The following is a 25,782-nucleotide window of genomic DNA, read 5'->3' as shown; positions in this document are numbered from 1 at the left end:
AATCTCACCCTGTGTATCTAGGTTTAAATGTTTAGCCAAAACTTTCCTGTTTTTCCCTCCAAAATTGTATAAATTGACCACTCCTGCTGTTAGATCAGAAGCATAATACAGAAAATAAGAGGCTTAAAATAATATGCCTGAAAATAAGCTTATTTTTTATTTGATTTTAGTTGGACCAAAAACTATAAATTCAGCGAGCCCCTCAGCAATTATTCAGTAGTGAGAAAAGCACTCCTAGTTAAAATTTCCTAGGAAACGTTTTGGGAAAAGGCTGCAATTATATTTCCCCCTCCTTTTCCTTCTTCTGGTTCTGGCTTGTTATTTTTCCCCCTTTCCTCTCCAATATCTACCCATTCTCACCTTTCCCATTACACATTATCTCCTTTGCTTTAATATTTATCCTCTTTTCCTTTTTTCTTGTTTGACAAGCACTTTTTTTTTTTTTGTAAAAAACAAAGAATGAAATAAAAGAGAGGATATCAGAAAATATAACATGTAGGGAAAGTAGGTATTCTTTTGTGAAATTTCTGTTTTATGTGTGTGCCCTCGTGCTCACGTAAGCAGTCAGGATAGAAAATGCTTTTCATACTGTGGGTCACAGTTAGTACAATTTTTTGAGCCACAAAATGATTCCAAACACTTCGAGCACCTCAGGGCTGAGTCCTTAGACTTTTCTTTTTTTTCTTTTCTCACTCATTCCTTTGGTCATCCCTTCCAGTCTCATGGTTTTGTGTTTTGTTTTGTGTATTGTGGTAAAATATACATAGCATATTTCTCATTTTAACCATTTGTTTAAGAGTACAATTCAGCGGCACTGAATACCTTGAGAGTGTTGTGTAACCCTGTCTCATGGCTTTAAATGCCATTTATTCATTAGCCTGGATTTCTACCCAAACACTGGGAGCTTATACCCAACTGCCTATTCAGTATCTCTTCTACGATGTCTAACAGATATTTCCAATTGTAGTTAACAATTTTTTTTGCCCAGGCATGGTGGCTCATGCATGTAATCCCAACACTTTAGGAGGCTGAGGTGGGACAACTGCTTGAGTCCAGGAGTTCAAGATCAGCCTGGACAACATAGGAAGACCCCTGTCTCTAAAAAAAAAAAAGAGTTTCAATTTAGTAGGTAAAAAATTATCTTTTACTTAACTTTGTATTTATTTCATTGAGAATAATTGAATGTTTTCTTACATGTTTATAAACCATTTGCATGGGTGTTTTTTCTAAGTATACTTGCCCTTTGCTTGTTTTTGTTTTGGATTTTTAAAAAAATCTCATTGATTTGTGTATAACAGTGTTAACCCTTTGCCAGGTAAATGGTAATTTCCCCCAGTTTGTCATACGCAATTTAATTTTCTTTATAACTTTGGTGCAAGAAAGTTTCACATTTTTATCTAGTCAATGAATCAACCTTCCCTTAATTGTTCCAACCTTTGGTGTAAGCAGCAATCTTTCTCCAGACCAACATTGTAAATTTTCTCTCAACCCTCATATTCTTAGCTATCCCATGAAAATTAAAATCATTTGTCAAGTTTTTAAAAAACCACGTTGAGATTTTTCTTGGAATTTTGTTGAATTTATAAATAATTCTTGGAATAAATTATATCTTTAAAAAATGATCTTGTGGGAAAAAATCACGGCCTTCTACTTCATAAGAACTATTTATGTCACCTGACATAAATTATAGTTTGTTTCATATAAGGCCTAAGGGTGATGGGATGAAGTGAGGAAATTGTTCCAGACAGAGTAACAACATTTTTGAAATCCTTGAGGTAAAAGAAAATTTGCTTCCTATCATGAAATGTGCGATGTGAAACATTAATTGTAGTATTATATTTTTCTCCTCCTGAGAGTCTCTCCCTTCCTCTTCCTCTCATTCAAGCAGAAAGTCTGTTTACTGCCTTAGAAAAGGAATCTGATGAGGTAGAAAGGAGAAATCACCAGCTAGTCTGACTTTCAAATTTTTCCAAAAGCCTGCATTGCCATGACTTAAGATAGCAAACCAGGCACCCGTGTTAGCCACTTGTCTCTCTTGAGACTCCAGGGAAATAAAAGACAGATGCACTGATTTCTTTGCTGGCTATCAGCTGGGGGCTGCCCTTAGTGCCCTGGGTCTTTGTCCACAGCCCTGTGTATCTCGGGACTGGCAGTGGGGTGTTAAATCACCATCTTTCTGACTCTTCTTCCACCCTCCTGTCTCTCAAGGATCACAACCAGAAAGGGTTCTCTGTTTTTAAGGACTCATATGATCCAGGGCTCACCTGGATAATCCAAGATAAGCTCCCCATCTCAAATTCCTTAATCTTAATCACATCTGCAAAATCCTTTTTGCTATGTAAAGTGACTCACAGATTCCAGGAATTTGGACATGGACATCTTATGGGAAGGCATTATTGTGCCTGATGCAGTTACCTATTTAATAAGTTCGGTACTCCAAAGAAATAGACAGAGGTGCTTTGGGGTGATAAACTAAAATACCCTGAATTTCATACCTAAGAGAATTTGAATCTGTTTTTACTCATCTATGGTTACTGTTAACAGAGCAGTAATATTTTTCCTCTATGACTCTGTACCTTACAGGAACATGGGCTTGAGGTGAGGGGGAGTATCACAGGATTTACTTTATAATTCGTATCAGTCAGGGCATCACAAGGAAGCAGACTGCCACAGCTGGGTAATTTAAGGGGAGTTTAATAAAGGGACTGTTTATGAAGGCAGTGTTTAGAATCCCGACCTGGTAATAAGGAAGAGCTGTTACCACTCCTAGCCTGAAGAGGCGGGGAGAGGGGGCGGGGGCAGGGGAAGCAATGACCAGAACCGACAAAGGACAGCTGTGTGGAGAGGACTGCCTGACGAAAGGTGAAGTGGCCTTTAGGAGAGAAACACAGCTAACCCACAGCAACCTGGCAGAGAGGGAAACAGAAGCATCAATGCCCCAGTTGCACTCTACTTCTGCCCTCCAGTGTCCTGTCGGCAGCTGTCATTGGACAAATTCAAGCAGAAGCCAAAGGGCCAAAGAGCCCATGGATACTGGTTTACCTTTGAGACACAGAGCAGCCTGGAGAAGAGAGAGAAATGTGAATCTGGAGGGGCTGCAGAAGGGGAAGAGGGAGGCTTAGGAAGTTATGATCGTTGAGTGCTTGAAAAGAGCTTAGGCAGGCTGTTCTGGTCTCTGCCCCACCATGATCTCCCTCACAACCCGACTGCTGGGTGGTCCTTCTCTCCCCCGACTTTTGGCAGGATCTTCTTCACCACCATAAGATGGTCCAGGTCAGATGGGATGTGGCCCTGGTGGCTTTGAACCTACAGCCGCTGAAGTCATGCTTCTTGCTGACTGCTTTGGGCTATTTTGGCTTTTCCATGGTGCCCTATGTGTTGTTTCTCTTAAGGCCCTGACAATATTCTTCTGAATCTTCCCTGGGGCCCCATGTGCTTTGAAGGGCCACTGTAGCTGGGGCCCTTCAAACAGGGTGCTCTGCCCCAGGCCTAAGTGACCTTGGAGGCTCCCATGGCCTGGCCACCCCACAAGAGAGCTCCGTGATTCTGCCCTCGTTGACCAAGGCCTCATCAGATTGACCCAGCCACTGAGGGAGGGAAGTAGGGACCTGGTGGGAAAAAGGAAAGAAGCAGCCCGGAGGGAAGTGTGGACATGCCTGCGTGGGCCAGCCAAGGGACTGGGGGACAACCAGATGACACTACCACCCGACCAAGCACCTCCCAGAGTCATTCAGCCTTTCTGAAAGGAAAAACCTTTCCACTCACTCTCATCATATGCAAAATCCTAACACAAAGTATAAAGAAGCAAAGCAAACAGTCAGCAAGAATTCATGACATTATGGATAGGAGGGCTTAAAAAAATTGGTGTCATATAACTGAGTCCTTCCAAAACAGCAGCTCCTAGTCCCTTCCCACTCCACCCATATGATTCTGGTGACTGTTGCCCATTATTATAAACTCCACACTCTGGCCAGGGTTATGTATCTCATATAAGTCAAAAAGAGTTTTCTGGCTGGGCGCAGTGGCTCACGCCTGTAATCCTAGCATTTTGGGAGGCCGAGGTGGCTGGATCATCTGAGGTCGGGAGTTCAAGACTAGCCTGACCAATATGGAGAAACCCCGTCTCTACTAAAAATACAAAATTAGCTGGGCTTGGTGGCGCATGCCTGTAATCCCAGCTACTTGGGAGGCTGAGGCAGAGGACTCGCTTGAACCCAGGTGGTGGAGGTTGAGGTACGCTGAGATTGCGCTATTGCACTCCAGCCTGGGCAACAAGAGTGAGACTCCGTCTTCTTTCTTGGGTTTTCCAAACTGGAACTTTTTACTGGATGCTTTTAGTAAGCATCTGACTTGCTCTGCAGAAAAAGCCCATCTTTAGCTGGAAGAACAAAACCAATGTACAGAGGGAAACAAACATGAGAAGTGGAGAGATGAACACAAGAGAGCCCTGATGGCTTCAAATCCCTGGATCTGGCCATCCTGAAAGACAGCTTGACTCCTGCCCTGTTTTTGTTTTGGTCACGTGAGTCAGTTAATTCTCCCTTTTGCCTAAGGCAATTTGAGATGGATTCCTGTCACTCACAACCAAGGGTCTTGTATTGGGAAATCTGTCTTCGGTTAGACTAATAGCTAATTAATATGGTTTTCAAATATTAGCAAGAAATAACATCTAGACACTTGGCTACCTTGGAGAGATCTACCACTACTGAGCCTTGCCTACCTGGGCTGGGCTAGGCTCTACAAAGTACATAGTGATGGAGGTGATTCTGGATGTGACGTCATAGAGCCAGCCAATGCCAGTGATCACAATATGCAGAATGTGCTCCCGGCTGTGGACGTAGTGATAGGCTGTGCTAAAGACATTAGCAACACCCTGTAGAGACAGAAAATTCAAATAGCCTATTCTTTTTAAAATAGAAAAATAATTAGTAATATAGTAATTGGATTACCTTTACCAGTAATTTAATTACTTCATGATAATCTACTTCCTACAAATTATTCAGCAGTCCTCAAAGGGCAGTGTTCCAGATTCTACTATTAAAAAAAGGATCATCAAGAAATCAAAGTTATAGGCCAGGTGCCGTGGCTCACGCCTGTAATCCCAGCACTTTGGGAGGCCAAGGCAGGGCGGATCACTTGAAGTCAGGAGTTTGAGACCAGCCTGGCCAACATGGTGAAACCCTGTCTCTACTAAAAATACAAATATTAGCTGGGCATGGTGGTGCACACCTGTAATCCCAGCTACTCAGGAGGCTGAGGCAGGACAATTGCTTGAACTCAGGAGGTGGAGGTTGCAGTGAGCTGAGATCGCACCACTGCACTCCAACCTGGGCAACAGAGCAAGTCTCACAAAAAAAAAAAAAAAAAAAAAAAGAGTCAGAGGTATAAAGAGAGAGGCCCACATACCTTTTTATGCTTTTGATAGTCATCCAGTGAAATTTGTGGTATGTGCTATTAGAGAATAGCATCAAAAGAACAAGACAAACTTTGAAATGAGAAAAAAATGTTAAAAAGCCAAGAATGAATGCCAATCTTAGGCAGGTGGGTAGGAGCTGCCTTGATCGGATGCCAATGTTAATGCCTGCATCTGTGCAGACATGGCCACTATCATCAGATCGACAGTATAGGACATGTTTGGTTCCAAGACCCACAATGTGCTAGATTACACAGTCCTCTTATAACATAAGGAGACCCTGTTCCATAGAGAAGGGATGGGAAATCCTTAGAACCCATGTGGACCTGTTGTCAGGAAAGTCTAGGAATCACAAACTCTTCAAAATTATATGCCTTTTATATTAGGACTCAAGGCATCTAAGGGTAACCCAGAAGCCTTTACCTCTAAGGGCTAGAGTGCCAATGTATAATTCATTTTGAAAAGCTCTCTAGCAAGACTATATATACTTCACCTACTGATAACTCCATACTCCTCCATTTTAATATCTTCACATAATTCTTGTGTCAGATAAGAATGAATTTTATTATTAAAAATATGTCCAGAGAAAGAGGTTCTATCACCTTCCTCAACTATCTACCCAATAAATGGGAAGAGAAAGTGAAAAATAATGGTAAATAAACATAAAGAGCCAAAGGCTTACAGGGCAACAAATGATAAGGGCATAGCAAGCTCAAGTTCCTAACCTGCTGCTAGACTCCACAGTTCATTGTCTCCATAAAGGCTTTCGATCTTCCTTTATTGCAAGTTCTATCCATAAATTAAATAAAAATGCATGTAGAAATCATCTAGCTATTTCATGTTCTTAAAAGTGCCTATCATTTTGTGATCTAATTTAAAAACATGAATACTCAAGAAACATTTAGGCCTTTTTCTTTATTTTTCATCCTCAAAAATTATAACGCTGAAATCAAGACCTATGGGGATGCATATCAGAGTTAGTACCATTTGTAGAAATTACAAAAGATTTCTAGGTAGATACCACTATTAGTAAAACACAAATAAGTCCTTTCTAAAAGTTCATTCCCGCTTTGTGGGTCTTAATGGTCTAATGGTTGGATTTCTGTTCTGTAGCATAAAATTCTATTCCTGTGATTAATGCTATGGGACACATGAGGCTGAGGCATGGATATGCAACTGAGGCTGAAAGTCCTTCCATAAGTAATAGGGAACTTCTCAAAAGACTGAAACATACATTCAGGGAACAGGAGCAAGTATGATGATGTTATCTATATACACAGCTTTACTCTCATCAGATTTCAGGTTTCACTCTTTAAAAAGTATTAGGAGGAGAGGCCATCCTACCATTGCTCTTGAAGACTTCTATGACTTACCTGATAGAATCTGATCTCATGAGGTAGAAAGATGTTTATTTTGTGGGGATCTCTAAGGGTATCAACAGCCAAGACCCCAAAGATCCTCATATATGCATCCTGAAGAGGCAGAGCCAGGAATGACCCATTATAATCATTCTTATTACGGGACTGGTTCCAGAAGAAGATGTTCCCATGGTACTGAACTTGGGGAACATGAATTGGCTTCCCTTCATCCACTACTGTAAAGCTGAGGAAAAAGAGTACGAGGATGGAAGAAAGGCACAGGGAGAGATTTAGATTAAACCATGGAGGAAACTAGAGCGATTCTCTATTCACAATCTGTGACATTATATGACCGAGCAGTGGACTCAGATAAGATGACCAGTTTGGAGGTCTGACTTGAGAAAGACAAAAACAAAACAAAAAACAAACAAACAAAAAAAACAAGCTTGGATGTGGACATAGAAAACAAATATAAACAGGACTCCAGAGACATACCTTATGGAGCAGGCAGAAATAATTGAGATGATATTGTGACATAGAGTCCCCATGTGGCGAATCATTACCAAAGAGCAAGCTCTAGAAATAAGTGAAATCATCCAGGACCAGAAGCCATCAGCTTCTACTCCAGAAGCACTGGTGACTTGAGGCACTTCTCTTTTGAGCAGCTAGCTGGGATCTTGATGCCGGTTTACTCAGAAAGGGAATTATTTTTTTAGGAGGGTAAAACCAATCTCTTCAAGAAGTTCTTACCTGATTCCTTTCATGTCCCTGTAGAGCACTCTGTTCAGTACAAATAGGGCATCATCTAAGGTACAAGCCACATTCCTCAATAGAACATTCCCTTTCTCAGGCAGTAGTAGGTTTTCTTCTAAGAGGGAAATGTGAGCACTGATCTTTTTATTTCCATGGGCTTCAGCATCCTACAGCAAAACGTTTCCGACCATGTGTTTGCCAACAGCCAAAGAACTCCCCTAATCATGTCCCCCTCACTAGTTAATTCATGCATCTTGCCCCAGTAGTTTCATTTTCCTGAATAAAGAATGCATATATTACTATTCATGGGCAGTGGGGAAAAGTTCGACACCATAGCTATCCCGTAAATCTGAGTTTTAGTGAGTATAATGGGTTTCCTCTATGCCAACTGGACTGGTTTACCAGAAAAGAAAAACAAAACCAAAAAACTCTCAAGTCTACTCAAATTTAGAGGTTTAAAACTTGGATTCCTTTGACCTATAGTCAAATTGTCTGTGTTTCTATTAAAAGTGTTGAGTTGAGAGAGAGAGCTGGGCCAAGAAGATGCCTTCACTTCACTCATATTTCTTGACCATCGACTGTGATGTGAATGTGAAAAAAACTGCTTTCAAGGAATTCTTAACACACTTTGTATATTTGATCTATGTAATTTCAGGAAGGATTGTTTTGGGGCCCAAGATTGCAGACTTTCTGCAACTACTATTTCTGCAACTATAAATTCTCTGTACCTTAAATATTATTATTATGTTATTAACAATATTATGTGTCAATACATACATTAAACATATCCATAAATTGGGGACATGTGAGACACTTTCCTTGATATTTTTCTCCTCTTTCTATATATTTGGGTTTGCTTTCCATGCCCTTTTCTTTTGCCTTTATTCCTTCTTTCCACATACAAGATCTGTGGAGTCATTAACAAATATGTAGTGAGATTTCTCTTAGGATACCACAGACCTCTGAAGCAAGGTAGAACAATGCCTCTTTTTCTTAAGTGGTCTTTTGGTCCCGGTGCCCCATTTCCAACTACACTGGAAAATTCGGCCATTCAGGAGATGATTCAATTGAGCAAGTGTCGCTATTTAGCTGAGATGACTGGCATAGGTTCCCTGGATCAGTGGAATCTATGATACATGTAGAAGGCAGCTGTGCTGTTTCTGCCTGTGAACAGCAGCAACCTGGGGGTCTCTGAGGAGGTGTCAAGGCTGTAGGCAGTGGCCCCTCAGGGCCATGTGTTCTAAGTGACAGGATTCTGCAGTAGTCTCAGCTTGCTTCTAGGCAATGCTGTGAAATATTGTGTGGTGTCAGACTCGATAATGAGTTTATGATTTAAATAGTTCCTTTTAAAACTGACTCCCAAAATACCATGCAAGGGAAATGTAGCTTGAACTGCTTGTACATCTCCTTACTGATATTTTTCATAATCTGTCTATTGTCCATTCTAGGCTTATTTGACTCTTAGCAGAAATGAAATTAGAAATCCCAAGACATCTTTTCTACATCTGTCTTTTCTACCTTTCTCCTCTGCTTCTATCTTGTCAACCAGCAGTTACTCCAGTTGTATCTCTCCTAGGCTTTGGGCCATTTGTAATGGACTGGAATGAATAAAATATCTATAGCAGCACCCAGTGATTTTTCAAGAGAATTCAGGATGCTCCTCTTTTGCAAACATTGAACATCGCCTACTTTGAGGAAATGTTTCCTCTTACATACTGCTTTAGAAAACGTACCTGCGTGAGGGCCTTAAAGGTCTCACTATACACTGGCTCTAGGGACACCCCACTCGTCTCTGCAGCACGTTGGATTTGGTGCAGCCACTTCCGCCTGGCACAATTCCTCAGACTCTCAATGTGGCTCCTCTGTAAAGCATTCATCAGAAATTCCACAACACTTTCCAGAACTTGGTCTTCATTGCCCCTGAGTTCAGACATAACCAATTCTATGTAATTCTGAAATTGTTTTGAAGACAACCTCACTTCGTGACCAGGGTGTGGCTTTGGAAATTGGATGTGTAGTTTAGCTAAAAGACACAAACACAAAACCAGAGCTAACCAAAAGTTCACTCATTGGTGGGGGGAATTTTCATTCTCCTCTTACGATGAACTGAAGCCCTGGACAACTGCTCTCCTGAAAAACCAAGTATATCAAAGGCATCTCTGAGCCCACTGGAATATGTTACAGTGAATTTCTATGCTGAACTCAATATGACTCCTGTGTCAGCTTCTGTTTTTGTTTTGTTTTCTTTTGTTTTAATTTTAGCCTGGTGAAACCTAGCCTGGTGAAACCTCAAGGTTTGCTTTGACTCCTTCCCTACCTTTTGCCTTCCATATCCAATAAACTACTTAATTCTATCCTGTTACTCTTTGGCAGTGTGGCCACTCCTCTCCTTTCATACTTTCATAACCCCAAAGCCAGCGTTTATCACTTTGTAATTGACTTAACGATCGTAAATGCTCAATACGTGTTTGTAAAATTAAATTAAAACACAACTCGCATTATGCAATTCCCTGGTTCAAAGTCCTACCATATTTGGATCCAGTCGATTTCCAATCACGTCTGCCCGTAATGCCATATAAGAATTATCTGCTGCAGTATCTCCATTGTACTCATGGTCCCTGTCCATGTCTTGCACACTTCTGTATTCACATCTCTTCTCTATTTTTATAATTGTATAATCATGAACCTACTACCAAACCTGAACATTACCAGTAACATATATTCTTCTATGATTTGCCCTATTCCATTCCCTGCCTCCCCACACCTCCCACTGACATCCTGAATTTGGCTTTATCTTTACCTTTCTTTTAATTTTCCCAATGTTATTATAGTTACATAACAATATATGTGTTCTACACACACACATGCACACACGCGTATGCACGCATGCACTTCTAAACAATATGTGGTTTAGTTTTGCATTTTTTATTTATTTTCTTATTTTTCTGAGATGGAGTCTAGCTCTGTCGCCCAAGCTGGAGTATAGTGGAACCATCTTGGCTCACCGCAACCTCCACCTCCCAGATTCAAGCGATTCTCCTGCCTCAGCCTCCCAAGTAGCTGGGATTACAGATGTGCACCACTATGCCTGGCTAATTTTCATATTTTCAGTAGAGGTGGGGTTTCACCATATTGGCCAGGCTGGTCTCTAACTCCTGACCTCAGATTATCTGCCCACCTCAGCGTCCCAAAGTGCTGGGATTACAGGTGTAGCCACTGCACCTAGCCAGTTTTGCATGTTTATAAACGTTAGAAAAAGGTTAGCAAACTAAGTGTAGTTTTCTGGGACATGCTTTTTTATTCAACACTATGCTACATATCTTCCATGTTGTTTATGTTTTCAACATATCTTTCCATGTTGTTACTGTAGCTATGATTCATTCATTTTCACCAGTGTATGTTACTATGTGAGTGTATCATTACTGATTTATTCTACTGTCAGTGGGTGTTTCAGTTATTCTCAATATTTTACTCATATGAACAGTGTTATGAGCATTTTGTAAATGTCTCCTGGTGCATATGTGCAAGATTCTTTGACAGTTATAAATTAGTAAGTCACAGGGTATGTACCCTTCCCCTTTAAAGTATAGTTCAAAGTTCCTCCTCCCTCAAGAAGACTTCTGTTGTGATTTCTCCTTCTCTTGAAAGCCGATAACATCTATTTTACACCATTTATTTGACAATTAACAAATACTACCTGGCACTCGCAGACATCACATCATTTGTGAGTTTCTCATTTCTGCAGTTGAACATTTATTGATTTTTTGCTCCTTAGCATCCACTCACCTTTCTCTTAGTAATTTTATCTGTAATTTTGCTTTGGGGAAACAACTTCATTCCCATCTCTGATCATGTGTTTGAATGGGGTTCCACTCATAGTTCTAGAGGTGGAGCATGTGCCTTAGGCTTAAGCCAGTCACGACATTCTATTCCTTTAGCCAGAGTGGTTGGTTTAGTACAGACTAATGCCAGACTTTTGATTGAATGATTAGGAAGAAGACACTTTCTTTTTTATTTCCATTGGACTTGAATGAAACTGTGAGCATGTGAAACTGGACCTGGTTACCACAAAGGTAGAGGTTCTATGATAGTGCAGCTAAAACAGAAGAGAGCAAGAGAAAGAGAAAGAACCAGACAGCTGTCCTAATGTCATTTGGACTCCCAAATCTAGCTGTGTCCTAAACTAGTACTGGACTTTTTCATTGTATGAACCAATAAATTCCTCTTATGTGTAACCACTTTGGGTTGTGTTCTCTGTTACTTGAGCCAAAAGGATCTTAACTAGTACAATCCTCAATTAGATTAAAAGTGCCTTGTGGATTCTTCATCTTCCATTTCTTCTTCTTTTTCCCCTTTCATTCTTTTGCCTCCTTGAACAATTTGATCCTAAAGCCATTAGGTGGGGCAGAGCAAGGTACGCATCTGTTTCTGGTCAGGTGAAGCCAATGTGGCACCAAGCAGGGTATCAGGGCCCAAATCTGTGCAGGGTTAGCTGGGCATGGGTTGTCAGAGCCTGAGCAGGGCGAGGAGGGTATCCATGTGGAAGGGCAACCTTTAGTCCATGTGGGTAAAGAGGCTGGCCTTACAGAGAGGTGATTTAAGTCGGATGTCAGATTCCAAGCAGTACAAGCAGGGTATCCATATGAGATGGATGCCCAACATGGGGTGTTTAATCTTGAGCAGGGTGAGGAGGGCATCCAAATTGAGGGATGCCCTGGCCTGGGAAGTCAGAACCTAAACAGGGTAAGGAGGGTGTCTACATGGAAGGGCCATCCACATAGGCAGGGGGTCAGCTCAGCATAAGGAGTCAGAGCCTGAGTGAATTGACAAGGGAATCCACATGAAAATGTGTCTTGGCATGGAGTGTCAGAGCCTAAGGACTATGTATGTAAAGGGCATCCACTTGGAGGGGTTGATCTGTTGAGGGGTGTCAGAACCTAAGCAGAGTAAGGAGGATAGCCATGTGGGAAGGGCCGATTAGTGCAAGATATTAGAACTTAAATGTAGTAAGAAGGAAATCAGTGTGGAAGAGAGGACAGCAACAGTGATGGGAGATTAGTTCCATATAGAACTAATGGATTCATTGGGGCATTGATCAAATAAATGAATATATTTAGGATAACACAAGCCAGAGAAAACCGAACTACAAAAGGGAATGAGAAGAAACTAGAATGAACCCTGTTGTGTTGGATTGGACTTGGAATTACCAGTGTGAACTCATGGTTTTTAATATTAGTAGACAGAAAGGTATGTACAGATATAAATGTGTACATACATGTACACACACAGGCGTGCACGCACACACACACAGTTTCTACATCTGTCCACTGAGAAATCTGAGAGGAGACTCATGAGTAATGAGCACATGTAGAACCCAGATGCTGGCTTGGGGAGATGGGTAATTCCAGGGTGAAAGCAAGGAAAATATAAGATCAACCTGGAAGATCTCTTTGTGCCGGAAAGCAAGGACGTGCTCAAAGAATGAAGGATACATGTTAAAAGGATGCAGAAAATTGGCAGTTTTTTATAAAGCTAAACATATATAGACCCTGTGGCCTAGAAATTCCACTCCTAAGTATTTATTAATAAGAAATGAAAACATATTCACCAGAAGATTTACTTAAGATTGTGCAGAGTAGCTTTATTTATAATAGCTAAAAACTGGAAACAGCCCAAGTGTCCATACATAGGAAAACGGATAAACAAACCATGGTATATTCATACAACAGAATACTACTCAGCAATAAAAAGAAGCAAATTGCTGATACATGTAGCAACATATGAAGACTCTCAAGAAAAATTATGCTGAGTCAACCAGGCCCAGTGGCTTATGAATGTAATCCAGAGCTTTGGGAGGCTGAGGAGGGAGGATCACTTGAGGCCAAGAGTTAGTGGCCAGCTTAGGCAACATGGTGAGACCTTGTCTCTACAAAAAGTTTATAAACTAGCCAGTCATGGTGGTGTGCACCTGTAGTCTCCCAGCTACTCGGGATGCTGAGGCGGGAGGATTGCTTGAACCCAGGAGTTCAAGGCTGCAGTGAGTTATGATCACATGCCACTACACTCCAGCTTGGGCAACAGAGTGAGACTCTGTCTCCCCAAAAAAGCTAAAAAAAAAAAGTAAAAATTATGCTGAGTGAAAGAAGCCTTACACAAAAGAGTACATGGAGTTTAAACTCTGTAAAAACAGGTGCATACTGTATAATTTCATTTTTATGAAATTCCAGAAGAGATAAAACTAATTTATGGTAGAAAATAGAAAAGTGGTTGCTTTGGGGATTGGAGGGTGGACGACTGAGTGGGAAAGAGGTGTGAGGACTTTTTTTGTTCTATATCTTTTATTTATTTTTTTTTAAGAGATTGTTTTTGCAATGTTACCCGGGCTGATCTTGAACTCCTGGGCTCAAGCGATCTTCCTGCCTCTGCCTCTCGAGTAGCTGGGATTACAGGTGAGTGTCATGGTGCTCTTTGTTCTGTATCTTGATAGGAGTATGGGGTGCACAGGGCATGTATTTGTCAAAATTCAGCAAATATACACTTAAAATTTTTGCATCTCATTTTATGGAAATTTGGTCTCAAGAGGAAAAAACTTCCTTCTTTCCCTATGTGCAAAAAGAAAGAAAAAAGCTGTTAACAAATATCGAACTCTAATGAATGATACGCATGCTGAGGTATTTAGGGAGAAATGTATTGATTTCTATAATTTACTTAAAATGGACCACATGCATCAAAAATAAGAGAGACGGAAGGATAGAGGGACAGAGAGATGAATAGACAGATTAAAAAGTGAGGTAAAATATTAATGATAGAATTTATGTGGTGGGTATACAGGTACTCACTGTAAAATTCTTTCAGCTTTGCCATGTTTGACAGTTTTCATAATGAAATGCTGGGGTTGGGCATGGTGGCTCATGCCTGTAATCCCAGCACTTCGGGAAACTGAGGTGAGAGGATTGCTTAAGGCCAGGAGTTTGTGACCAGCATGGGTAACACAGAGAGACCCCATCCATACCAAAAATTAGAAAAATTAGCCAGGCATGATGATGCACACCTGTAGTCCCAGTTGCTCAGGAGTCTGTGATGGGATGATCGCTTGAGTCTAGGAGTTGGAGGCTGCAGTGAGCTACAGTTGCACCACTGCACTCCAGCCTGAGCGACAGAGTGAGACCTGGTCTCAAAAAAAAAAAAAAAGGTTGGGCGTGGGGAGGGGAGGACACAGGAGCCAGAGTGCAGAGTGAAAGAACTCCCATTGTCTAAAATTGGGACAATATAAGTATCAAAACAAATAGCGATAATATTGGAATATAACCCATTGAATAAAAAAGGAAACCATGAATACATACTGCTATAAATGAATAAATGAAAAGTTGACAAAAAGGAAGAATGGTTTATACGGTTTCAATGGACACCCATTAAATACTTATTAATTACGAAGAGGAAAAAAGTAGCTTTAAAGTGGAGGGGCCTGACAGATATAATCTTAATCAACTGGTCAACGTTATTACTATAGGACTTCTGATAAGATACAATAAGAAGAACACAGCATTGCTTCTGTGATATATTTCTGACAAAGATGAATAACCTGAATTTAACCATGGGGAAACAGTAGATAAATCTAAATGAAGGACATACTGCAACCAACTTATAATCTTCAAAAGTGTCAAGGTTATGGAAATCAAAGAAAGATGGAAGAGTTTCTTAGAGATTCTTTATTCCAGAGTTCCAGAGCAAAGGAATAGCATCAGGAGTTTTATGCTAGCTACTTATCCAGTTTTCAGTTTCTTTAAAAAACTCTTGTATGCTTTTCAATGCGAATTTTAAATAACTATGGTTCTTAATTTTCATGGTTTCTGTAACTTTGTGACAAAAAGTATCACCAAAATGTTTTTAGTTGTTGTTGTTTTGTTTTAAAATAAATGTTTTATTACTTCCAACTGTATTTTTTGCCTTTATTATTTTTAATTGATGCATAATTGTCCATATTTATGGGGTACAGAGTGTTATTTCAATACATGTAGACAATATGTAATACTCAAATCAGCATAATGAGCATATTCATCACCTCAAACATTTATCACTTCTTTGTGTTGGGAACATTCAAAATATGCTCTTCTAGCTATTTGAAAATATACAACCAATTGCTTTTAATTATAGTCACTCTACAGTGCTATAGAACACTATAACTTACGCCTCATATCTAGCTGTACTTTTGTATCCATTAACCAACCTTTGGATATCCCCTCCACCCTTAACCTTCCCTGTCTCTAGTAATCACTATTCTACTTTCTCCTTAAATAAGCTCAACTTTTTTAGCTTCAACATATGAGTAAGAACATGTAATATTTATCTTTTTGTGCCTGGCTTATTTCATTTAACATAATGCCCTCCAAGCTCATCTATGTTGCGGCAAATGACAGATTTTTTTTCTTTTTGGTGGCTAAATACTATTCCATTGTGTATATAGACCAAATTTTCTTTATCCATTCATCTGTTGATAGACACTTAGGCTGATCTCATATCTCAGCTATTGTGAGTAATGCAGCAATAAATATGGGAATGTAGAAATCTCTTTAACATACTTATTTCCTTTCTTTTGGATATATACTTTGAGTGAGATTACTAGATCATATGGTAGTTCTGTTTTTAGTGTTTTGAGGGACCTCCATACTGTTTTCAATAGTGGCTCTACTAATTTACATCCCACCAACAATGTATAAGAGTTTCCCTTTGTCTGCATCCTCGCCAGCATTTGTTATTTTTTGTCTTTTTAGTAATAGCCATTCTAGCCAGGGTGAGATAATACCTCATTGCGGTTTTGATTTGTATTTCCCTGATTAGTGATGTTAAGCATTTTTTCAAATACCTGTTGGCCATTTTTATTTTCTTTTGAGAGATGTCTATTCAGCTCATTTACCCATTTTAAATTTGAATTATTTGATTTTTCTTTTTCTTTTTTTGGCTATTGCTTTGTTTGAGTTCCTTGTATATTTTGAATATTAATCCCTTGTCAGATGAATAGTTTGAAAATATTTTCTCCCCTTCTGCAAATTGTCTCTTCACTCCATTGATTGTTTCCTTTGCAGTGCAGAAGCTTTTTAGTTTGATATAATCCCGCTTGTCTAATTTTGCTTTTGTTGCCTGTGATTTTGAGGTCTTCCCCATAAAATATTTGCCTAAACTAATGTCCTGAAGTGTTTCCCTTATGTTTTCTTAAGGAGTTTCATAGTCTGGGGGTCTTACATTTAAGTCTTTGATCCATTTTAAGTTGATTTTTTTTTTTTTTTTTGAGACAGAATCTTGCTCTCTCACCCAGGCTGGAGTGCAGTGGCACAATCTTGGCTCACTGCAACTTTTGCCTCCTGGGTTTAAGCAATTTTCCTGCCTCAGCCTCCCGAGTAGCTGGGACTACAGGCACGTGCCACCACGCCTGGCTACTAATTTTTGTATTTTTAGTAGAGACAGGGTATTGCCATGTTGGCCAGGCTGGTCTGGAACTCCTGATCTCAGGAGATCCACCTGCCTTGGCCTCTCAAAGTGCTGGGATTACAGGTGTAAGCCACAGTGCCTGGCCCGAGAGATAGGGGTCTGGTTTTATTTTTCTTCATATGAACATCCAATTTCCCCAGCATTATTTGTTGAAGTAACTCTCCCTTCCCCAGTGAATGTTCTTGGTACCTACCTTTGTTGAAAATCAGTTGGCTGTAAATATATGGATTTCTTTCTGGGTTCTCTATTCTGTTCCATTGGTCTATGTGTTTTTATGCCAGTACCATGCTGTTTTGGTTACTAAAGATTTGTAGTATATTTTAAAGTCTGATAGTGTGATGCCTCTTTGTTCTTTGTGTTCAGGATTGTTTTGGCTATCCATGGCATTTTGTGATACCATATGAATTTTAGAATTTTTTTTATTTCTATGAAAAATGCTATTGGTATTTGATCAGGATTGTATGGAATCTGTAGATTGCTTTTGGTAGCATGGTCATTTTCATTTTCTTTTTCTTCTTTTTTTTTTTAAGGGGCTGTAATTGTATTTACTAGATTAACAAGGCAAATGTGAATTTTCTTTTCTATAATCCAGTGAGTCTGTGTATTGGTTGACTCAGACAGACAAGAAGCCACAAGGAAACAAAGAAGTAATCATTTGTTGAGAGACGTTATTAACTATGTTCTTCCCTGAAGCTACTGGGATGGGAAAGGTCAGTGACTTCCTTTGAACCCTGAGACAATTGGAGACTCTGGAGGCCTGCTGTGCCCCTGCTACTGGAGCAGGCCCCCTGCCAAAGTGGCCTCAAGTTCAGGAGCAGCTAATCACCAGCTCCAGCATTCAGTTTGTCTAGCCTTATGATAGCTACATAAGCCACTTCTCATTGGTGTGCACTGTTTTCTTTTTCAGCTGCGAAATGGGCTGAACACCATCGGCCTGGGTATCCCTTTCTGGGGAATATGTCTGTCTGTCTGAACCCCTTTCTCTTAAAATGGCTCTGTGATAAAATGTGGTCATACCATGCTCCAGCACCGGGGGTACATGAGAGTACGGGGCGGGTACCTGAGAGTACGCAGTCTGTGAGCGTCCATGCAGACTCTGGTGCTGGACCCCCGCGGCCCAGGCTAGCTGTGGTACCAATCGAGGAAGAGCAAGGAGAAGGAGCACATCACGAGGAAGAAGAGGATCCACACGCGGAAGCCAGCGTTGTTTTTAATGGCCTCTCTTATGTCTTCGTTGCCTTCCTTGATATTTTCAGTTGCCCCCACAACTAACTGGTGAACACTATCAATCTCAGCTTCCTGTTGCAAAACCTTTTCCGTGAATATTTCTTGAAGTCTGGAAATCTCAACCACTCTCCCTTCGATCTGCCTCACTTCATCAAACAAGCTGTTCATTTCAGCAATTAGTCGCTGATTTTCCTGTTCAAACATTTGTATTTCTTCTGGGGATAACTCATCTTCCCCTTTGCCATCTCCCCAGGTTCCCAATTCAGGTTGTGTTTCAGTCAAAATCTTTTCTGGATGTTCTTCAGTGGCAGGGTTTTCTTCAGTCTTTTGAAGGACACTGTGAAACTTTCTCAGAAGATGTGGATTCTCTTGTCTTTGTATTTGGTTCTGGTTCCAGCTTAGAAAATCTTTTCTTATCCACCACTCTTTTAACTTGGATGGCTCTTTGTTCTGAGTAAAGTTTACACACTCTTTTTTTAAGTAATCTTCAATGAAATCCAAAACAGCAGTCCTGTGCTCCTTCACTTGCTGGGAATGTATCTCCTTGTGAGCTTCTGTTCCTAGTTGTTGAATTGCTTCTGAACGGGTCCTCATGAATATCTGGACATCCTGGTCTATCTGGTCTCGTTCTGTGTCTGTCATCCTCCCATATTCAGACATGGTATGGCTATAAGCATTAATATAATCTTTCCTGTGTTCCAGAAGAAAATCTCTCAGTTTGCCAATGTGAGAAATCACTTCGCGGGCCTGGCTGGAGAAGTTGCCCTTGGGCCAGGGACTCCGGCGGAACAGCTCATCCCGGCTGCCATCGACTCCGCCACCCACTGCCACTCCCAGCGCCTTGTTCTGCGTCTTCACGGTCTTGACGCTGGCCCGGAATAGCAGCGTGATGTCCACCGCCCTAGCGACCCGCACCGGCAGCCCCACAAGGGACCTGCCCACGTCAGCAGCTGGCGACAGCAGTAGTATGGTCATTTTCACAATATTAATTCTTCCAATCCATGAACATAAGATGTCTTTCCATTTTTTGGTGTCCTCTTCAATTTCTTTCATCAACGTTTTATAGTTTTCCTTGTAGACGTCTTTCACCTCCCTGGTTAAATTTATTCTTATGTATTGTATTTTTTTGTAGCTACTGTAAATGGGGTTACTTTTTAAATTTCTTTTTCCTCTAGTTAATTGCTACTGTATAGAAATGCTACTGATTTTTTTTTTTTTTTTTTTTTTGAGATGGAGTCTCACTCTGTGGCTCAGGTTGGAGTGCCGTGGCGCCATCTCAGCTCACTGCAAGCTCCACCTCCCAGGTTCACACCATTCTCCTGCCTCAGCCTCCCGAGTAGCTGGGACTACAAGCGTGCCACCACGCCCTGCTAATTTTTGTATTTTTAGTAGAGACGGGGTTTCACTGTGTTAGCCAGGATGGTCTTGATCTCCTGAACTGGTGATCCACCCGCCTCCGCCTCCCAAAGTGCTGGGATTACAGGCGTGAGCTACCGCGCCCGGCGTACTGATTTTTATATGTTGATTTTGTATCCTGCAACTTTACTGAATTCATTTATCAGTTTTAATAATTTTTTGGTGGAGCTTTTAGGGTTTTTTTTATATATAAGATCATGTCATCTGCAAACAGGGACAATTTGGCTTTCTCTTTTCCAATTTGGATGCCCTTTGTCTCTTTCCTAACTGCTTCGGCTAAGACATCTAGAATAAACAGATGTTGAGTAAAAATGGTGAAAGTGGGCATCTTTGTCTCATTCCAGATCTTAGAAAAAAAGATTTCAACTTTTCCCCATTCAGTACGATGTTGCCTTTGTTATGTATGGCCTTTCTTGTGTTGAGGTATTTTCCTTCTAAACCTAACTTGTTGAGAGTTTTTATCATGAAGGAATATTGAATTTTTATCAAATGCTTTTCCTGCATCTATTGAGATAGTCATGTAATTTTTTGTCTATTCTGTTGATGGGATGTATCATGGTTATTGTATGTTAAATCATCTTTGCATTATTGGGATAAATCTCAGTTGATCAGGGTGAATGATCTTTTATTTCCTTATTATTATTATTATTATTTTTAAATAGAGACAGGGTCTTGTTGTGTTGCCCATACTAGTCTCAAACTACTGGGCTCAAGCGATCCTCCTGCCCTGGCCCCCCAAAGTGCTGGGATTAGAGGTAAAGGCCACCACACCCAGCCTTTCTTTTATTCTCTGTGTGAATGATCTTTTTAATGTGTTGCTGGATTCAGTTTGCTAGAATTTTGTTGAGAATTCTTATTTATGTTCATTAGGGATACCGGCTTATAATTTTCATTTCTGTTGTTGTTGTGTTCTTGTCTGGTGTTAGTATTAGCATAATGCTGGCCTCATAGAATGAGTTTGGAAGAATTCCCTCCTCTTCAATTTTCTAAAAGAGTTTGAGAAGAACTGATATTAGATATTCTTTAAATATTTGGTAGAATTCCACAGTGGAGCCATCAGATCCTGGGCTTTTCTTTGATGACAGACATTTTATTACAGATTAAATCTTGTTAATTGTGATTGGTCCGTTCAGGTTTTCTATTTCTTTTTGCTTCAATCTTGGTAGGTTGTATGTATCCAGGAATTTATCCATTTCTGCTAGGTTTTCTATTATGTTGGCATATAGTTTGTAGTAGTCACTAATGATTCTTTGTATTGCTGTGGTATTGGTTGTAATGTCTCCTTTTTCATTTCTAATTTTATTCATTTGGGTCTTTTTTTTTCTTGGTTAGTCTAGCTAATGGTTTGGCAATATGGTTTATCTTTTACAAAACCAACTTTTTGTTTTGTTGATTTTTTGGTATTTTTTTTGGTCTCAATTGTATTTATTTCTGCTTTGATCTTTATTATTTCTTTTTTCTACCAGTTTTGGGTCTGGTTTATTCTTGGTTTCCAAATTCCTTGAGATGCATTGTTAGATTGTTTATTTGAAAGCTTTCTACAATTTTGATGTGAGCATTTATTTCTATAAACTTCTCTTTCAATACTGCATTTTCTGTATTCCATAGGTTTTAGTATGTTGTGTTTCTATTTTCATTTGTTCCAAGAAATTTTATGATGACATAGGACCTCAGTAGAAGAAAATTTTAAAAATAAATAAATTAAAAAGTAAAAAGTAAAAATTCAAAAAAAAATTTAAATTCCCTTCTTAATTTCTTCATTGACCCACTGCTCATTCAGGAGCATGTTGTTTAACTTCTAAAGTTCCTCTTGTTATTGATTTCTATTTTTATTTCATTGAGGTCAGAAAAGATATTTGATATGATTTCAATTCCTTTAAATTTGATAAGATTTGTTTTGTGACTTAGCATGTGGTCTATCCTGAAGAATGTTCCATGGGCTGAAAAAAAAGAGGTGTATTCTGCAGCTAGCTGTTGGATAAAATATTCTATAAATATCTGTTAGGTCCATTTGGTCTAATGTTTAGTTTAAATCCAATGTTTCCTTATTGATTTTCTGTCTAAATGATCTGTCCCATGCTGAGAGTAAGGTGTTGAAGTCCCCAAATATTATTGTATTAGAGTCTATCTCTCCCTTTAGATCTAATAATATTTGCTTTATAATATCAGAGTGCATATATGTTTAGAATTGTTCACTTGCTGAATTGATCCCTTTATCATTATATAATGACCTTTTCCTCTTTTTACACTTTTGACTTAAAGTCTGTTTTGTCTAAGTATAGCTACTCTTGCTTGCTTTCAATTTCCATTCATGTGAAATATCTTCTTCCATCCCTTCACTTTCAGTCTATATATGTCTGTACTGGTGAACCGAGTTTCTTCTAGGCAGCATATAGTTAGGTCATGGTTTGTTTGTTTGTTTGTTTTCTTTCTTTTTTGAGACAGAATCTGGATCTGTTGCCCAGGCTGGAATGCAATGGTGCAATCTCGGCTCACTGCAACCTCCGCCTCCTGGGTTCAAGCAATTCTCCCACATCAGCCTCCTGAGTAGCTGGGACTACAGGCGCATGCCACCACACCCAGCTAATGTTTGTATTTTTAGTAGAGATGGGGTTTCACCATTTTGGCCAGGATGGTTTCAATCTCTTGACTTTGTGATCCACCTGCCTCAGCTCCCAAAATGCTGGGATTACAGGCATGAGCCACCGCGCCTGGCCAGTTAGGTCATGTTTTTAATTTATTCAGCTAATCTAGATCTTTTAAGTGGGGGATTTAATCCATTTATATTCAAAGCGATTATTGATAGGTGAGTACTTACTCCTGTCATTTTATTAATGTTTTCTGGTTGTTTTCTATATCCTTTGTTCCTTTCTTCCCCTCTTATTATTATTGCAGTGTGTTGGTTTTCTTTGGTGATAAGATTTGATTTGTTTCTTTCTCCTTTGTGTATCTGCTTTACCAGTGAGTTTCATATTTTTGCATGTTTTCATGATAGTGATTATCATCTTTTCACTTCCAGATATAGGGATCCCTTGAGCATTTCTTGTAAGGCCGGTTTAGTGGTGATAATTTCCCTCAAGTTTTTGCTTATCTGTGAAAGACTTTATTGTTCTCTCATTTCTGAAGGATAGTTTTTCTGGGTATGCTATTCTTGGTTGGCAATTTTTTTTTCTTTCAGCACTTTGAATATATCATCCCATTCTGTTCTGGCCTATAAGATTTCTGCAACAAAATCTGTTGCTATTCTAATGGGGACTCCACTGTTAATCTAATGGTGATTCCCTTCTATGTGACTTTTCTCTGGCTTTCCCTTATATGATACTTTTCTCTGGCTGTTTTTAGAGTTCTCTCTTTGTCTTTGACTTTTGACAATTTGACTTTAATTTGCCTTGGAGAGGAATTTTAGGCTGTTATCTACTTGGGAAATTTTGAGCTTCCTGGATCTGGACGTCCATATATCTCCCCAGACTTGGGAAATTTCCAGCTATTATTTTGTTAAATAGGTTTTCAACATCTTTTCCCTTCTCTTCTTCTGGAAGTCCCATAATACAAATATTTGTTCACTTAATAGTGATAATTGTAGGCTTTCTTCACTATTTTTCATTCTTATTTCTTTTTTCTTTCTCTGACTGGGTAATTTTAAATGGCTTATCTTCAAGTTCAGAGATTAGTTTTTCTGCTTGATTAATAAGTCTGCTGGTGAAGCTCTCTATTGTATTTTTATTTCATTCATTGAATTCTTCAGCTGCAGGGTTTCTGTCTGCTTCTTTTTTATGATTTCTATCTCTTTGTTGAATTTCTCATTCATATGAGGACTTGTTTTCCTGATTTTGTTGAACTGTTGATCTGAATTTTCTTGTCTTGTTGAGTTTCCTTAAGATCATTATTTTAAATTCCTTTCCTAGCAATTAATTAATTTCCTTTTCTTCAGTGTCTGTTACTAGAGAGTGATATTCCTTTGGTAGTGCCATATTTCCTTGCTTTATCATGTTTTTTGTGTCCCTGCATTGATGTCTGTTTATTTGGTGAAACAACTGCCTCTTCCAATCTTTCTAGAGTGGCTTTTATAGAGGAAGATTTTCACCTGTAGTTGAAATTTTGTGTGCTAGTTGGGATGGACATGGCAACATTGTTTCCAGATAGGTGAAATGGTATAGTCTCTGTGCAGTTTCTTCAGCTGTGTTCAACATCAGCAATACCTGTGGGCACCTCAGTGGCCTAGGCAGTAGAAAATTTGTGGCAGCAACAGCTGCAGCATATGTTATTAATGTCCTTGATGTTGAGGGCTTTTGGAGTCCTCTTACTCTTGTTTTCCCCACAATGGGGAAACTTAGCTGAGGGGTATCCCTCTTGGTGTCAGGTCTGACATGGCCTATAAGCAGCTGCAGTGGCACTGGGTTCCAGGTGCCGGTGCTCAGAGCAGGTGCGGGGTTTGGGTCCTAAGCACAGGATCTCCCAAACTTACTGTGGCTCCTGAGTCTTGGGGTGCAGGTTTGCTTTCTGTGGCAGGGTTGGGTGTAGGTTGCCCATAGAGACAGGATCTGTGACTCTGAGGTACCCCCTAGCAGCTTGAGCCCAGGAGGCTGGGCTGTAGCTGTGATTCTACCCCTGGGGGGCAGTGCACAGCATTGGCCTGACTCCAGACAGAAAGCTTGCTCTGGAGGTTTGGGCCCAGGAGGAGGATATGGTTGCAATATGGGAACCTAAGCAAATAAAACTCAAAGGCAACTCAGGTCTCAGGGCATGAGGCACTGTGTAGTAGTGACACAGGACCATGGAATGGTGGGGCTCAGCATTATTCAAGACACTGTAAGACCACGTACGGTGGCAGCAAGTAACCCAGAAAGGCAGAGCACAGCTGTTGTTTGGGCCTTAGGGAGTACAAGGAAAAGAACAGCAGTGACTCCACTTCCCAGGGAGGGGGTATTTCAGCCACTCAGACTCTAAGGGTCTAGTACAGCTCCAGAGAAGCCAGGTACTAGAGTTGTTTGGATTGTAGGGCAGAGTTCCTTAGCTCAGCCAATGCTCTGTTTTCCTTGGGACACAGGTTACTACATCAACTCAGCACTGGGATGTGTAGCAGCTCAGTTTGGCCAGGGTACCAATTCCCAGAAGGCAATGTGCTGCTTCAGCTCAGGGCTGGGGGTGTGACTGTTCTGAGTGGCCAAGGCACCATTTCTTGGGATGCAGGGAGTTTCTTCAACTTAGGCACTGAGGGGGAATAACTGCTTTGAGTAGCCAAGGAATTGTTTTTCTAGGAGGCAGAGTACCGCCTCAGCTTTGGCCCAAGGGAATGAGGGGAGAGGTAGATGGAGTGACTCCACCTCCACTTGGCCTCATGTGGAAGAGTGCTTGCAGCTCCACTTGAGGACGCTGGGCCACTGGCCTGAGGTGATTTTGTGGTGGCTTAGCCCCAGGGATGAAGGGGTGTCGTGACTACTCACCCCTGAGCAAGACACACTCCAGCCGTAGTTCCAATCCCAAGCTGGTATAGTGCAGTAGCCACACAGGCCACAAGGGTCAGGGCACTATGTCAGCTTCTTCTCTGGGGAGAGCACAGGTATGTGGTCTAGAGGCAGCTCCCTCAGCTGGGCTTAATGCCTGTGAGGACTGCAGGGAACCCCAGTAGTGAGCTGTGTAGGTGTCCAAGGTGTCGATGGGGGTTGCTGGGATCCTCTTGCTTACTTCCACTTCATAGGTAGAAGTTCTTCCCAGTTCCCACCTGATCCTGGTTGGGGGATGGGGTAGTGGAGACCTGGCATCGCCTTCTGTTCTCTATGCGGCCATCTTGAGTTTCTGTGCTCACCAGGATTTCTGCTACTCCTCTGATGCAAGATGGCACTCTCCCTCAGTTATTTTTCTTAATGTAATTGTTTATTTGTTGTTCTGGCTTGTCTTTGTGAGGAAAACAGGCCCTAAGAGCTTCTAGTTGGCCATCTTGCTGATGTCACCAAAATAAATGTTTCCAAAATGTTTTAATTATAAAAGAGTTAAATGTCCTACTGGAATAGAAATGAACATATTAAAGCAAATTTAGTCATTTAAATAGAAAATTAAAAGGTAGCCAATAACGTTAATAGCTATCCTATGAAAAGTAATGGGGAAAAATGACTTATTCCATTAAATTCA

At 40.4% G+C, this 25,782-nt stretch overlaps 1 protein-coding gene and 1 pseudogene across 2 annotated transcripts in view; both read right to left on the bottom strand.

Annotated features, from left to right (window-relative positions):
* EFCAB5 (EF-hand calcium binding domain 5) overlaps window positions 1-25,782 on the bottom strand; it is a 183,751-nt gene that overhangs the window by 23,258 nt on the left and 134,711 nt on the right. Inside the window, exons 15-18 of one of the 2 annotated variants that reach the window (XM_054458178.2) lie at window positions 9,258-9,547; window positions 7,522-7,691; window positions 6,787-7,015; window positions 4,721-4,873 (exon numbers count right to left, since the gene is read on the bottom strand). In XM_054458178.2, the coding sequence (XP_054314153.2) occupies window positions 4,721-4,873; window positions 6,787-7,015; window positions 7,522-7,691; window positions 9,258-9,547 (842 nt within the window). Of the gene's footprint in view, window positions 1-4,720; window positions 4,874-6,786; window positions 7,016-7,521; window positions 7,692-9,257; window positions 9,548-13,152; window positions 14,127-25,782 lie in introns of those variants that run through there. The other variant, XM_054458180.2, reaches the window with a different exon arrangement.
* Window positions 14,120-19,305, bottom strand: LOC129017570 (syntaxin-18-like; annotated as a pseudogene).

Source organism: Pongo pygmaeus, chromosome 19 (assembly GCF_028885625.2).
Source record: "Pongo pygmaeus isolate AG05252 chromosome 19, NHGRI_mPonPyg2-v2.0_pri, whole genome shotgun sequence".
Taxonomy (NCBI): Eukaryota; Metazoa; Chordata; class Mammalia; order Primates; family Hominidae; genus Pongo; species Pongo pygmaeus.
Note: the sequence above shows the minus strand (reverse complement) of the source record. Positions and strands in the feature narration are given on the sequence as shown.